Below are 14,730 nucleotides of genomic sequence, written 5' to 3'. Positions count from 1 at the left end.
AGAGAGCACACAGGAGGCAGTATCTCCTCTTACAGGGATGGAGAGTATTTAGCAGTTTCATACACAAGTAAAAGGACTGAGACTATGAATGTGGGGGGACTTCCTGGAAGGGAACTGGAAGATGGTGAACATCCTCATTTATAATCCCAGAAAAATAGCTGTGTGACAATTAACCCTTTGTGACATGTTTTTTGTACACTTGTCATTTCCCTGTTTAGTCTCTCAGTTATCTTCTGTTTGTGCCTCTGGATAACTATGACAGAAAGTCGGGAATGTATATGTAGGTACTTCAGGCAAAGGCTGTGGAAAAGCAGTCGCTGATGCTGCTATGGGCAAAGAGCCCAGGCGAGATGCAAGAACAGGAGAAATAGGCGAAATTATCGGGACCCGGTAGGGCCAACATTGGCAATGAGTGTTGTCCAGGATTGAGAAGAGGACCTGGCTAATGAATAAGCAGAAACTTTATGTTCCCTTTCTGCCTCCCTTTCTATCTTTTTCTCCATCAACATCTTATCATCCTCTCTCCTTATAGAAACCTTTTTGAGGGTAAGAAGTGCTAAGGTTTATGGAATAATGGACATGCAGGGACTATATGATGAGCTGCAGCAATGGGAAAATATTGGTTTGTAGGCTCATCCATTTATTAATTCTGCCACCAAACCAATATGGAGAGTCCCCTTTGCCCTAAGAACTCAGCTAGTATGGAGAAGGAGGCAGTTGGGAATTACCTAAGCAGGTGAGAGCCTGTGCCGTGTATATGGCAACAGGTAGGAATCAAGAGAAGCAAGCAGAGGGAGAAGGTCTTGAAAAGTTGCAGAGACATAAGGGAGTATCGCCCATCTGGGCAAAGAAAAGCTTTTCAGAATGGTTGGAATTTAGGATAAAAGTTGAGAAGTGGTGAGAAAGAAGGCTGGAGGGTCAGTGTGAAGCCCCAATACACCAAGGAGTTTGTATGTTTTCAGAAGGTGGCACAAAGATGTAGGAAAATACTTACAACAAGGCAAAATGGAACACTGAAGATCCTTGTACGGTTTTATGCTGTTTTTCCCTGGTTATAGAGCTCATTCCTCTGTGTTTAGTTACAGGACCCTTAGGATCTGGAGTGAAGAGAATGAGAGGGTAGGTGGGCTCTGGATGAGTGCCCCCACATTCCCAGTCCCATTCTAAGCATCACCGTCATGTGCATGCTAAATATGACTCTCATCCTTTCAGGCTCATATATAAAAATCCTGGTGCAATTTCTCTCTTCCCCCAGTATTTAATGAACAGTGTAGGTGACATGACTCGAAATTCTGTTTGTGACCTTTTGCAGTAGCATCTTCAGGTACTAAAATGGTTTAAGCCACAAAATCCACTCTTTCCTTGGACATTTTAACCAATCGCTTCACTTCACAGATAAAGGGTATTTTGCCAAGCAACGAATGTCCAGGAAGCATCGGGCCCTGTTCCTACAAGGTGCGACTGGTCCCTGGTACATTAAGCCTTAAGCATTTGTGAATGTGGTTTATTATTTGGTGAAAATATTTTCTTTTTCTTTCTTTTTTCTTTTCCTTGAGAAGCAGACCTACATTCTACTCATCCTCAATACTCTGTCCAGATATGTGAGATACTCTCTCACATTTTCTCACCTCTGAGACATGGTTATCTGACTCTGTTCTGAATCCCAGGCAAGGCAGACAACCCAGATCAAGTCACGGAACTCCACCGGACCTCATGTTCCACATTGGTGTTAGCGCAAGTACAACCATTTCTTCTCTAAGTTCCAAGTTGCTCTTAGCTGTTTAGAGGTAATACTAAGCCAGAGAGGAAGAAGATGGATGAGTGTCCCAAGGGTTGATCGACATTGCAAAACGTTGCCTGTAACAAATAACAGAATATAGAATTCCTAAATTTTGTAGTTAAGGCTTTTACGTCCAGTCATTTACTTTAAGAAATTTAAAAAGTAGAAATAATCTAGAGTCTCTCTCCCATTGTTTTCCTTCCTCCATCATCTAGCCAATGTGTCAGCAACATGGAACCAGGAAATCAAACAAGTGTTTCAGAGTTTTTACTTCTGGGATTTTCCCAAGACTCAGAGCATCTGCCCATCCTATTTGGGCTGTTCCTCTCCATATACCTGGTCACCGTACTTGGGAACCTGCTCATCATTGTGGCCATCAGCTCTGACTCCCGCCTCCACACCCCCATGTACTTCTTCCTGTCCAACCTGTCCTTTGTTGACATCTGCTTCACCTCCACCACCGTCCCGAAAGCGCTTGTGAACATCCAGACACAGAGCAAAGCCATCACCTATGCAGGCTGCATCGCCCAGGTGTACTTTTTCCTGGTTTTTGGAGTTATGGACACTTTTCTCCTCACCGTGATGGCCTATGACCGGTTTGTGGCCATCTGTCACCCCTTACACTACCCAGTCATCATGAACCCCTGCCTCTGTGGCCTCTTGGTTCTTGTGTCCTGGTCCATCAGCTTAACATACTCCCTGATCCAGAGTCTGTTGATGTTGAGGCTGTCTTTCTGCACTAACTGGGTGATTTCACACTTTTACTGTGAACTCACTCAGGCCCTCGCTATTGCCTGCTCGGACACACTCATCAGTCACATCCTGCTATATATGGTGACTGGCCTTCTTGGCATTGTCCCCTTCTCAGGGATTCTTTTCTCCTATATTCGAATTGTCTCCTCAATCCTGAGAATCCCATCAGCAGTTGGGAAATATAAAGCATTTTCTACCTGTGGGTCCCACCTGTCCGTGGTTTCTTTATTCTACGGGACAGGCCTTGGTGTGTATCTCAGTTCTGATGCACCTTCCTGGAGGGGCATGATTGCCTCCGTGATGTACACTGTGATCACCCCAATGCTGAACCCCTTCATCTATAGCCTGCGGAACAGGGACATCAAGAGGGCCCTACAAAAAGTTCTTGGAACACTTGTCCTGGGGTTTTAAGCTGATAGTGGTAGCAGCAGTTGGCTAAAGAAATCCCACCTCTTAATCACATTGGATTTTGCTTCTCATTTGTTCTTTGTAAGTGACTTTGGTTACAATTGCCTTTTAAGCACCTTGTCTTAACTTCTTATGGTGACTCCCCTGTTAGTCTCAGTTCTGCTCCCCTCATGCCTTCCTTTTACTTACCCAATCCTGCACCTCAGCTTGGATTTCCAGCCCTGCGGGTCAAGACCAGGCACTTTAGGAACCAGCTTGGAACAGTTGACTAAGAATTATGATGTGGTGCATTTTATTGAGAACCATTGGTAATTCTTACCAAGGTCACTCATTCAACAATATTCATTGAGCACTTTTGGTGTGCCATGCTGTTGTAGGTGTCTGGAATACAGCAGTAAAGAAGGAAAAAAAGAGAAAAACTTTGCCCTCATAGAGCTTAAATTCTGTATCTCAGGGTTTATCATATCATGTTATATGTCCAACAGAAAATACAGATGGATAAGTTATTTATTTGGTTGTTAGTGAGGTTGAAATTTTTTCCCATATGTTTGCTTAGTGCATTTCCAAAATAAACTATAAAAATGTATCAGTAAAGATAGAAAAACCACAGGACCCAGAATAGTAGATTTGATCAGGTGCTAGTAAGTTGTTCAGTCTGGTCTAATTTTGCAGGTAAATTCACTGAAGTTCAAATGTGAGAGTCTAGACAGTGACAAAATCTGGCTGAAAAGGGGACATAGTCCTAAGTATGGTTTCAGGATAGCACTGTATTACAATTTGGAAGAGCAATAGTTGAGTCACAGAATTGCCACGTGAGGTATGTGATGTTTAGAGGCTTCGTGTGATGCAGAATATCTTAGGACCTGTGGATCTCCTGACATGGTACGTTTATTTGCATGTCTTCTTCACTGTAAAGAAATTGGATGTTTTAAGTCTCAGGGGAGTGCTGTTTGCCAAGGCACTGAAGGCACGAAAGGCAAACATAAATGTGTAAATATTCATCTCTGTAAAGATGAATCACTGCCCACTCTAGAATGGAAGGAGCCAGATGGAATCATCTTGCCACCAAGTGGTGTCCTTGAGGGATATTACCATTTCAAAGAACCATGTAATTGGTTTCCAAAAGAGGGAACCACATCCCCATTAATCTCTAGGATTTGAGTCTGAAATAGGCTTGGGTTTTGAAAATGGAAGATGGAATCCTTTTTTTAAAGAAAAACTTGGAGTCAGGTTTATTTTATTTTATTTTAGTTTTTTAACTTTATTTTTATTGTTGACACTATACAGATGTCCCCATTTTCCCTCCCTTTACCCACCTCCACTCAGCCCCTACCTGCCCTTCTCTCTGGCCATCACTGTTGTCTGTGTCTATGGGTTATGCATATATGTTCTTTGGCTAATCTCGTCACCTTCTTTCATCCAGTGCCCTGTACCCTCCTCCCCTCTGAGAGCTGCCAGTCTGTTCCATGTATCCTTGCCTCTGGTTCCATTTTGTTGGTCAGTTTATTTTGTTCATTAGTCCACATATAAACGAGATCATGTGATATTTGTTTTTTTCTGACTGGCTATTTCACTTTGCATAATATTCTCCAGGTCCATCCATGATTTCACAAAGGTAAGAGTTCCTTTTTTTTTTTTTTTTTTTACAGCTGTGTAGTATTCCATTGTAAATATACCACAGTTTTTTATCCACTCATCTACAGAGAGATCATGAATTTCAATTGTGATTGCTGACATCGGAGCTACCCTTGATGTTTTTGATTCTTGACTTGTCCTTGATATTTTTGGTTCTCTTAGTTAAATAATACTTTTGATGTCTGCTCATCTATGACATGTTGCCACCACTACAGATCCAACATGTGGGTCACAGACCCTGGTTGCCATTCTGGATTTGTTGCTCAATAATCTATCTGCCTTGCCTCTCACAGTTACTGCTGCCATTGGAGTTTAGAATGCAAGATACTTGTAAACATAATTTAAAACTTCTGCTTTGGTATGGAAATTCACTAACAAGAGCATATTAAAAAATCCAAGAATTACAAAGTTGAAACAACAGTGGACATTTTGGATATCAATTGATTTAACATTTACCTCAGCTTACCTAAACTTGAAACAGGTTTACTCCTGATGAGAGGCTCCTGAGCTCTCTTCTCATAGTACATTTATTTATTTATCTTTTTAAATTTTAAGATGTATGGCATTATGGTTTTATTTATACGTATTGTGAAATGATTACTACAGTGGGTTCAGTTACTTTTCATCATGTCATATAGATACAATAAAAATTAAGGAAAAAAATTCTTCTTGTAATGAGGACTTTTAGGATCTCCTCAATTAACGACTTCTCTATATGTCATACAGCAGTGTTAACTACAGTCATCATGTTGTATATTATATCTTTTGTTCACATTTACTTTAGAAAACTGTCATTGCAGATATTTTCATGTCCCCTTGAAATGTAGATACATTTTCTTCCAGCCTCTGGTCAGTTTTCCAAACCAAGAACATTGTTGTTAAACACCTGGGAACTTTCTCTTTGAAATGTAGTGATCAAGAAAGGTAGCATCCCCATCTCCCATCTTCTGTAGGAGGATAAGAGCCTAAGTTTAACAAGTAGCAATTAGCAAACACAGATGGCCTAAGCCCATTAACCAACCTCCTGCTAACATCTGTGAATACTTTTCCCTTTAAGGCTCACCCTAGTTTAAAAATCCTCCTGCCTTAGCTGGACAGATACATGCAACAGAATGAAACTAGACCACCTTCTTACACCATATACAAGTATACACTAAAAATGGATTAAAGACTTAAATGTAAAACCCCAAACCATAAAACTCCTAGAACAAAACATAGGCAGTAAACTCTCTGACATTGCTCATAATAATGTTTTTTCTGATATATCTCCTTGGGCAAGGGAAACAAAAGAATACATAAATGAGACTACATAAAACTGAAAAGTTTTTGCAGAGTAAGGGAAACCATCAACAAAATGCAAAGACTACCTACCTATTGGGAGAAGATATTCACCAATGATGCATCCAATAAGGGGTTAATATCCAACATTAATAAAGAACTCATACAACTTAATGCCAAGAAAACAAACAATCCAATTAAGAAATGGGCAGAGAACCTGAATAGATATTTCTCTAAAGAGGACATAGAAGTGGTTAATAGACATAAAAAGATGCTCAGTGTCATTAATCATCAGAGAAATGCAAATTGAAACCACCATGAAATCTTACCTCACAACTGTCGGAATGGCTATTATCAATAAATCAACAAACACGTGCTGGCAAGGATGTGGGAAAAAGGGAACTCTTGTGTACTGTTGGTGGGATTGCAAGTTGGTACAGCCACTATGGAGAACAGTCTGGAGATTCCTCAAAAATATTAAAAATAGAACTACCTTATGACCCAGCAATTTCACTTCTGGGTATTTATTGGAATAAATCAGAAACACTAATTCAAAACGATATATGCACCCCTATGTTCATTGCAGCACTATTTAAAATAGCCAAGATATGGATGCAACCTAACTGTCCATCAATAGACCAATTGGACAAAGAAGAGGTGGTACATATTTATAGTGGAATATTACTTGGCCATAAAAAGGAATGGAAACTTACCATTTGCAGCAACATACCTAGAGGGTATTAAGCTAAGTGAAAGAAGTAGTCAGAGAAAGACAAATACCATACGATTTCACTTATATGTGGAACCTATAGTTGCCAGATAGGAGCATTGGGGGACTGGGTGAAAAAGGTAAAGAGATTAAGAAATACAAATTGGTAGCTACTAAATTGTCACAAGGATATAACATATAGCATAGGACATATAGTCAATAATATTGTAATAACTATGTATGATGAATTATGGAGGATATTACTTTGTAAATAATGGAAATGTCTAACCACTATGCTGTACACCTGAAACTAATATAAAAAGATATTTAATGTCAACTGTAATTAACAAATAAAAAAGTGATGAAAAACATGGAACTACAACCTGTCAACAGTCATTCCCCATTGCCTCACTCCCCCCATCCCCTGACAACCATTAATTTACCTTACGTCTCTATAGATTTGCCTATTCTGGATATTTCATATATATGGAATCATACAATTTAAAGAATTCTCTAGTCTTTTCTTTCAGTTGGGTTCAATTTCTCTCCCTTATTACAATAGTCTTGGCACCTATTGCAATAGTCTTTTTTTTTCTTTTAATTTTTTAATTTTTTAAAAATTTATCTTTATTGTTGAAAGTATTACAGGTGTCCCATTTTTTCTCCCCCAATTGATCCCCTCCACCTCACTCCCACCCCCTCCCCAGGCCTTCACCCCATCATTGTCTGTGTCCATGGGTTATGCATATATGCATATAACTTCTTTTTTTAATCTCTACCCACCCTCCACCCCCTTCCCTCTTCCCTCTGAAATATGATCATCTGTTACACGGGTCATTGTCTCTGGATCTATTTAGTTCATCAGATTCTTTTGTTCATTAGCTTCTTGTTAAAGACGACCCTTCAACATTTCCTGTAGTGCTGGTCCGGTGGCGATGAACTCCTTTAGCTTTTCCTTGTCTGAGAAGCTCTTTATCTGACCTTCAATTCTAAATGATAGCTTTGCTGGGTAGAGTAATCTTGGTTGTAGTTCCATGTTTTTCATCACTTTGAGTATTTCTTGCCACTCCCTTCTGGCCTGCAAAGTTTCTGTTGAGAAATCAGCTGACAGTCGTATGGGTGCTCCCTTGTAGGTAATTAGTTGCTTTTCTCTTGCTGCTTTTAAGATTGTCTCTTTGTCTAACCTTTGGCATTTTAATTATGATGTGTCTTGCTGTGAGCCTCTTTGGGTTCCTCTTGTTTGGGATCCTCTGTGCTTCCTGGCCTTGTAAGTTGATTTCTTTCCCCAGGTAGGGGAAGTTTTCTGTCATTATTTTTTCAAATAGGTTTTCAATTTCTTGCTCTCTTTCCTCTCCTTTTGGCACCCCAATAATACAAATATTGGGTCTCTTGAAGTTGCCCCAGAGGCTGCTTATGCTATCTCCATATTTCTGGATTCTTTTTTCTTTTTGCTCTTCTGGTTGGGTGTTTTTTGTTTCCTCGTGTTGCAAATTGCTGATTTGATTCTCAGTGTCCTCTACTCTACTGTTGATTCCCTGTAAATTATTCTTCATTTCAGCTCATGTAGCTTTCATTTCAAATTGGTACTTTATTATGTCATCGATTTTCTCAATTATTTTCATCATACTCTTACTAATATGGTTGAGCATCCTTATAACCATTATTCTGAACTCTGTACCTGTTAGCTTGCTTGGATCTATTTCATTTAGTTCCTTTTCTAGAGATTTCTTCTGTTCTTTCCTTTGTGACATGTTTCTTTGCCTCCGCATTTTGGCTGCTTCCTGGTGTTTGTTTCTGTATATTAGGTAGAGCTGCTATGTCTCCTGGAATTTGTAGAGTGGCTTTGTGTAGTAAGTGTCTTGTAGGGTCCAGTGGCTCAGCCTCCCCAGTCACCTGAGCTGGGCCTTCTAGGTGCTCCCCTGTGTGGGCTCCTGTGCACTGTCCTGTTGTGCTGAGCCTTGGTTGCTGTTGGCGTCACTGGGAGGAACTGACGCCCAGGCCAATCAGCTGTGAGGACCAGCTGCAGCTACAGCCAGAGAGCTGCTGTGCTGGAGACACCCCTATGGAGCAGGATTTACTTCAGTGGTGCTTTGATGTTCACCAAGTGCACCCCTTGAGTGTGTCACTCGTGGATGTGGTAGGATTGTAATCCAGTGTGGTTGAGTCTGCCCATCAGGTGCACTGTCTCTGGGGCTTCCTGGGAGGTGCACAGTCAGCCTGTGCCAGTGCCTTGCCCAGGGCCACCCAGCATGAGCTACCGTAGTTGGCTGCTCCTTATGCTGGGCTTGGAGGTGTCCAGGAGAGGCCAAGCTGTGAGCCAGTGCAGGCTGCCGCTAGGGCCAGGCCTGGGGCCGCTTATCAAGTCGTATGGGGCAGCTGCGGCTTGTTTGAGAGATTTTAGGAAAGTCCTCAGCATGAGGCTCCAGAGGCCACTTGCACAGAAAAGCCCCCGGAAATGGCCTGGATGAGCTGCTGGTGAGGAGGGGCGGGGCCTCCGGGAATCACGGGGCGGGGCCAAAGGTGAGAGTCAGGTGCTGGCGATTCAAATATGGCGCCTGCCTGCCGGCTGTGTGCGGGGAGGACTCGCCAAGGAGCCATGGCCTCCGCCAGCCCTTCTGCCTGGGAGGAAGCCGCCCTCCGCCTCTCGCCCGGATCTCAGGCAGGTTAGTTCCTCCCCGAGTGTCCCGGGTCCTTTCAGGCTGCTGCCCGGCGCTGGGCTCAGAGGGAGCGTCTGAGTGAGTCGGTGCCGGGCCCTTTAGAGGAGCTGCTGGGGCTCCCGCAGCCTCCGTGACCCTCAGGGACGGTCCCCGCTGGTTTCACAGCCTGGAGTTGTGGGGATGTCTCTTCCTGGCCTGGAGCCCTGGGCTGGGGGCCCTCCCTCCTCCGGGAAACCCCCACCACCGAAATTCCCTCCCAGGTTTACCCCGCGGCACTGGGTGTGGGCCTGCGGCGCTTCTCCGATTCAGCTGGATCCACCTGCGTCTCCGCCCCTCCTCCCGGTCTCGATGCTCCTTCAGTTCCCTGGTTGTGGGGCTTCTGTGCAGCCAGATCTTAGGAGGCTCTGAGTGATGGTGGTTCTGTATTTTAGTTGTTGCGGGAGGCGGCGGATGTAGCCGTTACCTACACCGCCATCGTGTTTCTCACCCTCTGCAACAGTCTTAAAGTCTTTCTTACCTGTTTGACTATATCTTATGCAATTTTTCTTTGTCACAATCAATGGCTTTTCTAGAAATTTCTTTATAACAAATTCCTACCAAAGTATTTTTTGGCAGTGAAAGTGCCCAATGTCTTGCTTGTTTATGCCAATAACATCACATTTCACACAAAAACTTTGCACTGGAAGAGATGCTAAACTCACTTTCTTGATGACCAGCATTAGTTTAACTTGGAACAGAATAGTGGAGACAGCCTGGTACAAAGATTGTCTTTTTTTTTTAAAGCCTTTATTGATTTCAGAGAGAGGAAGGGAGAGGGAGAGAGAGAGAGAAACATCAATGATGAGAGAGTCATTGATCGGGTGCCTCTTGCAAGCCCCCGACTGGGGATCAAGCCCACAACCCGGGCATGTGCCCTGACCGGGAATGGAACCCCAGTCTCCTGGATCGTAGGTTGATGCTCAACTGCTGAGCCACACTGGCCGGGCATGATTGTCTTTAATAATACTCAAGATGCGTGAGTTCACTCAGAAGGCAACAATAATAGAAGAATAGAGACTAACTTGATGGAGAGAACATCAGGAAAATTTAGGTGGGTGGTCAGGCACCTAAAGATTTAAGTGCTGATATTTAAGTGAAAAGTTGAGTAAGAAAGGGGAAGAACATTCTAGACATATGTAATTAGGTTTAATAGTCTTGAGGCTACAAAGAATGTGGTGTGTTTGAAGAACTACGAGAGAACCAATGTGTCTAGGCAAATTTAGCCTGTAATAGAATAGCCAGTAATGGGTCCCAGCTGTAGAGGTTCTGCTTCAGCAGGTCTGGGGTAGGGCCTGAAGTTTTGCATTGATAAGCTCCAGGGTGATGCTTACATTGCTAATCCAGGGACCACTGAGGGAATTGGAAAGGGATAGAAGAGACTAAATTATGAAGAGTTTATAGACCTTGGCAAAGAGTTCAGATTTTATTCTATGAATCACAGAAAATGATTGGAAGGTTCTAAGAGAAGTCACAAGTTCTGATTACACCTAAAAAATCAACCTGGTTGCCACGTAAAGGAGAAGAAAGTGAACACTGAGAGGCCATTTAGGGCACTCTTGTAAGAGCAAAATGTTTATACGAACTGTTTTTAAAGAATGGAAAAAGCCTATAACTAAGGCTCAGGTCATTTAACTGCTTTGGTACGGGGGAAAAAGGAAAAGAAAACCTAAAATGACAAAAACTGGGGGGCCTGAGTGACCTGAAGAGGGCAGATTTCTCCCCTGAAAATCTGAGCAGCTATATGCTAGTGAATTTTGACAGCGGGAACAAGAAAAGTTAAGTAGTGTGTCTGCCAGCTGCAGTTAAAGCTCCTTCCACTATTTGATGTCACCTGTCTGTGCATCTCTTTATTCTAATGGACAAGCCTTGGAATGTTCCTCAGTCCTCAGAAACCTCCTCTTCCCTGGAGGGCAGAAATATCCTTAGTGTTAGACGCTGTCGTGAACCCTGTCCAATGCCTCCAAATCCAAACAACAGAGGAATCAGGGGAACCTGGTCAAACTGGTAACAAAAATCAGGGGCAGGCGGGTGCTTATGATTGGAACATAGGGCCTCTAGAAGTTTGAGGAGGATGGGAGTCCAAGCAAATTATCATTCTTAACTCACACTTTATTTACACCCTATGGTTTCATATTTTAAAATAAACTTTTTTGAAGTATAATACTCATGCAGATATTACATTAATTTATTATATCAAACTCTGCACTCCCTTTCTATCCAACATATCTGAGTCTGAACTTCTAGATTTATTAAGATTTCTTTTTTTTTTAAATTTTATTTTTGTTTAAAATATTACAGATGTCCCTTTTTCTCCCCAATGACCCATTCCACCCTGTCCCCTCCCCCTCCCCAGTCCTTCTCCCCACCATTGTCCGTGTCCTTGGCTTGTGCATATATGCATATAAATTCTTTGGTTACTCTCTCCCCCTTCACCCACCCACCCTCCTCCATCCCTCTGACATTCGTCAGTCAGATCTATGCTTCCATGTCATTGAATCTATTCTGTTCATCAGTTTATTAAGTTCTTTAGATTCCACGTATAAGCGAGATCATGTGATATTTGTCTAGATTTATTAAGATTTCTATGGGACTTCCCTACTGCCCCCAAATTTCAATACTTTCTCTCCTCTCCTTGAATTTTCCCATCACTGAGCACAACACTGGGTTTGTAATTTGTAGAACAATATCCAAAGAACTCCCTTGGAATAGTCTTTAGAATCTTCCCAAAATAATTTTATTAGTAAGAAGATATCCCAAGTTGGCTTCCTAGCAAAGCAGTCTTTGAGACAGTGATTAGCATGCAGGATGTTCACCAGGCAGTGCTCCCGGATCAATACTTGTAGAAGAGAAGATGAGTAGTCCTGAATTTGGCTCACTTTAAGAGAGATATGACCTTTTTCCTAGTTCTGAGAGGCAACCTTTAAGCCCTTGAAATTTCCCTAGAGACAGGAGTGATTGGTTATTTGTGGTGGGACGCATGGACCAAACCTGATAGTTTCTGCTAGTGAGAAGACTCAAGATAGGGATTGGTTATGCCCAAAGGACCAAGAGTGAAAATCAAGGGGTGGAGCTTTAAGCCAAGTGATGTCCACTCAACCTCTGGGGAGAAAGGCTGGAAACTGAATTCTACCAAATGGGCAATAATTCAATTTATCACACGTATGTAATGAAGCCTAATAAAACCTCTGGCTTCCCTGGCTGGTGTTGCTCAGTGGGTTGGAGCATCATTCCATACACTGAAAGGTTTTGGGTTCAATTTCCAGTCAGGGCACATACCCAGGTTGGGAGTTCAATCCCCGTTTGGGGTGCATACAGGAGGCTGCCGATAGATGCTTCTCTCTCACATCGATGCTTCTCTCCCTCTTCCTCTCTCCCCCCACCCCTCTATCTAAAATCAATAAACATATCCTCAGGTGAGATTAAAAAATAATAAAATAATAATAAAATATGGCCACTGAAGCTCAGTTGTGCTACCAGGTTGGCAATACTGTGAGTATTGTCTTAACATTGTGGCCAGGAGGAGGTAATTAACCTAAACATCACGTGTAGAGGACATGAGCTTTACATATGGGACCTTTCAGATATTTCCCTATTGTATCTTCTTTTTACTAGTCTTAATTTGTATTCCTTTGCTGTAATAAAACTGTAATCATAAGTATAGCGCTGCTTTAAGTTCTGTGACCGACTCTTTCTGGTGAATTATTAAACCTGAGGAAATTCCCTCAGTCCGAGTCATTCTAGCAAATTATTGACTGTGAGGGAGTCCTTGAATTTGTGGCCAACTGGTCTGAAGTGAGGACGGCCCTGGGGACTCCTGAACTTGTGGCTGGTGTCTGAAGAGAAGACAGTCTTGCAGGGACTCTTCCTTCAGACTCTGTGGTTTGTCAAAGTCTTTTTTGCAAGGAAGGGCAGTGGAAGAAATCAAGCCAAGTTGAAGCCCATCAAAGGCCTCCTAAAATCACCAGGAAGGTCTGGATATAGGATGATTTTTCAGTGTTGGTTGGAATTGGTGCCAAGGGGCCAAATGTCATGGAATGCGGGCTGCTCCAGAAGGAAACATGACCTTGGTTAAGGTGGTCTCTGCAGCTGAGGCAGGTCCCTATGGGGGCTGATGCTGAGGGCTAAGTAGTCCACCCATCACTTGGAGCAATGTGTCCCTCATTACTAACAGGGCATCTTTTCTTTTATTGTGGTAAAATAACCTAATGTAAAATTTACCATCTTAACTATTTTAAGTGCCCAGTTCAGTGGTATTAAGTAGTCACATTGCTGAGCAACCGTCACCACCATCCGGCGCCACAACTCTTCATCTTGCAAAACTGAAACTCTTTACTTCCCAATTAAACACTAACTCCCTATTCCCTCCTCCCCCGGCCCCTGGCAACCACTAATCTCCTTTATGCTTTATGTCTCTGTGTATTTGACCACTTTAGGTGCCTCATATAAGTGGAATTATACAGGATTTGTTGTTTCATATCTGGCTATGTAATTGATGGAGGAGATGTTAGATGGAATGGGGAAAAGATTATCAGGAATATTGGGAATTGTATATCCCAGTTTTGCTAAGAAAGTCTCAGTTGATAACTACTTATTCAAACTCAGTATTAATTCTGTCCCATTTTAATATCAAAATTGCTGGAGCCCGCTGGCAGAGTCGAAGGGTCCTGAGAATAGGGGTGAGGATGGAGAAAAGACAGACACAAAAAAGATGGGATTGGAAGGACTGCAGCTCGTGAGGGCTGCAGCCCCGAGTTTATTTTCCAAGTTCAATTTATACTGGCGCTGTTGTTTTTGCTGAATAGCACCCTGCCCCGCATTCCTTCCCCTTGCCCGATACAAAGTAGTTCTCTCCAGGCTGCACAAACACACCTTCAGCGTAAACATCCTGCCTCCTGCAGGAGCTCAGACCTTGGTAACTATCTTTGTCTTGGCTTCTAATGGGAACTTGTTGGGAAGGATTGAGTCCTTGGCTCGGTATGTAGCTTGACAGTCCCTTAACCCTTCAGGCCAGGGCCAGCTTCCTAATGAGCCTTTCTAGAATTTAAGGCTGCAAGCTAAATTAGTATCGCCTTGGTGCCTCAAGGTCTGGGTCAGGGAGCAGGAGAGCACTTCTGCAGCTCACCCAGGCAGCTCCTCCATGCCTGGGGCCACAGCAGCTCACCCACATCTCCCTGGGAGCAGGGGAGCACATCCGCAGCGCACCCAGGCACTGTGCCTGGGGCCACAGCAGCTCCCCCACATCTCCCAGGGAGCAGGGGAGCACATCCGCAGCGCACCCAGGCACTGTGCCTGGGGCCACAGCAGCTCCCCCACATCTCCCAGGGAGCAGGGGAGTACATCTGCAGCTCACCCAGGCAGCTCCTCCATGCCTGGGGCCACAACGGCTCCCCACACAAAATACCCTGGTTTGGACAATAATTAAATAGTCACTCTATTTTCTCAAGAATCTGACCAAGATAAGAAAGGAGCAA

At 43.1% G+C, this 14,730-nt stretch overlaps 2 protein-coding genes across 2 annotated transcripts in view; both read left to right on the top strand.

Annotated features, from left to right (window-relative positions):
- LOC308556301 (olfactory receptor 7D4-like) overlaps nt 1-14,730 on the top strand; it is a gene marked incomplete at both ends in the record, with an annotated part of 69,913 nt that overhangs the window by 18,697 nt on the left and 36,486 nt on the right. The window lies entirely within an intron of this gene.
- LOC308555608 (olfactory receptor 7C1-like) lies at nt 1,994-2,944 on the top strand (the record flags this gene model as incomplete). The annotated part of the gene is made up of 1 exon (XM_081134009.1): nt 1,994-2,944. Exon 1 carries the CDS (start codon nt 2,012-2,014, stop codon nt 2,942-2,944), a length of 933 nt encoding a protein of 310 aa, XP_080990135.1. The 5' UTR covers nt 1,994-2,011.

Source organism: Miniopterus schreibersii (assembly GCF_964146895.1).
Source record: "Miniopterus schreibersii genome assembly, chromosome: 4".
NCBI classification, from domain to species: Eukaryota; Metazoa; Chordata; class Mammalia; order Chiroptera; family Miniopteridae; genus Miniopterus; species Miniopterus schreibersii.
Note: the sequence above shows the minus strand (reverse complement) of the source record. Positions and strands in the feature narration are given on the sequence as shown.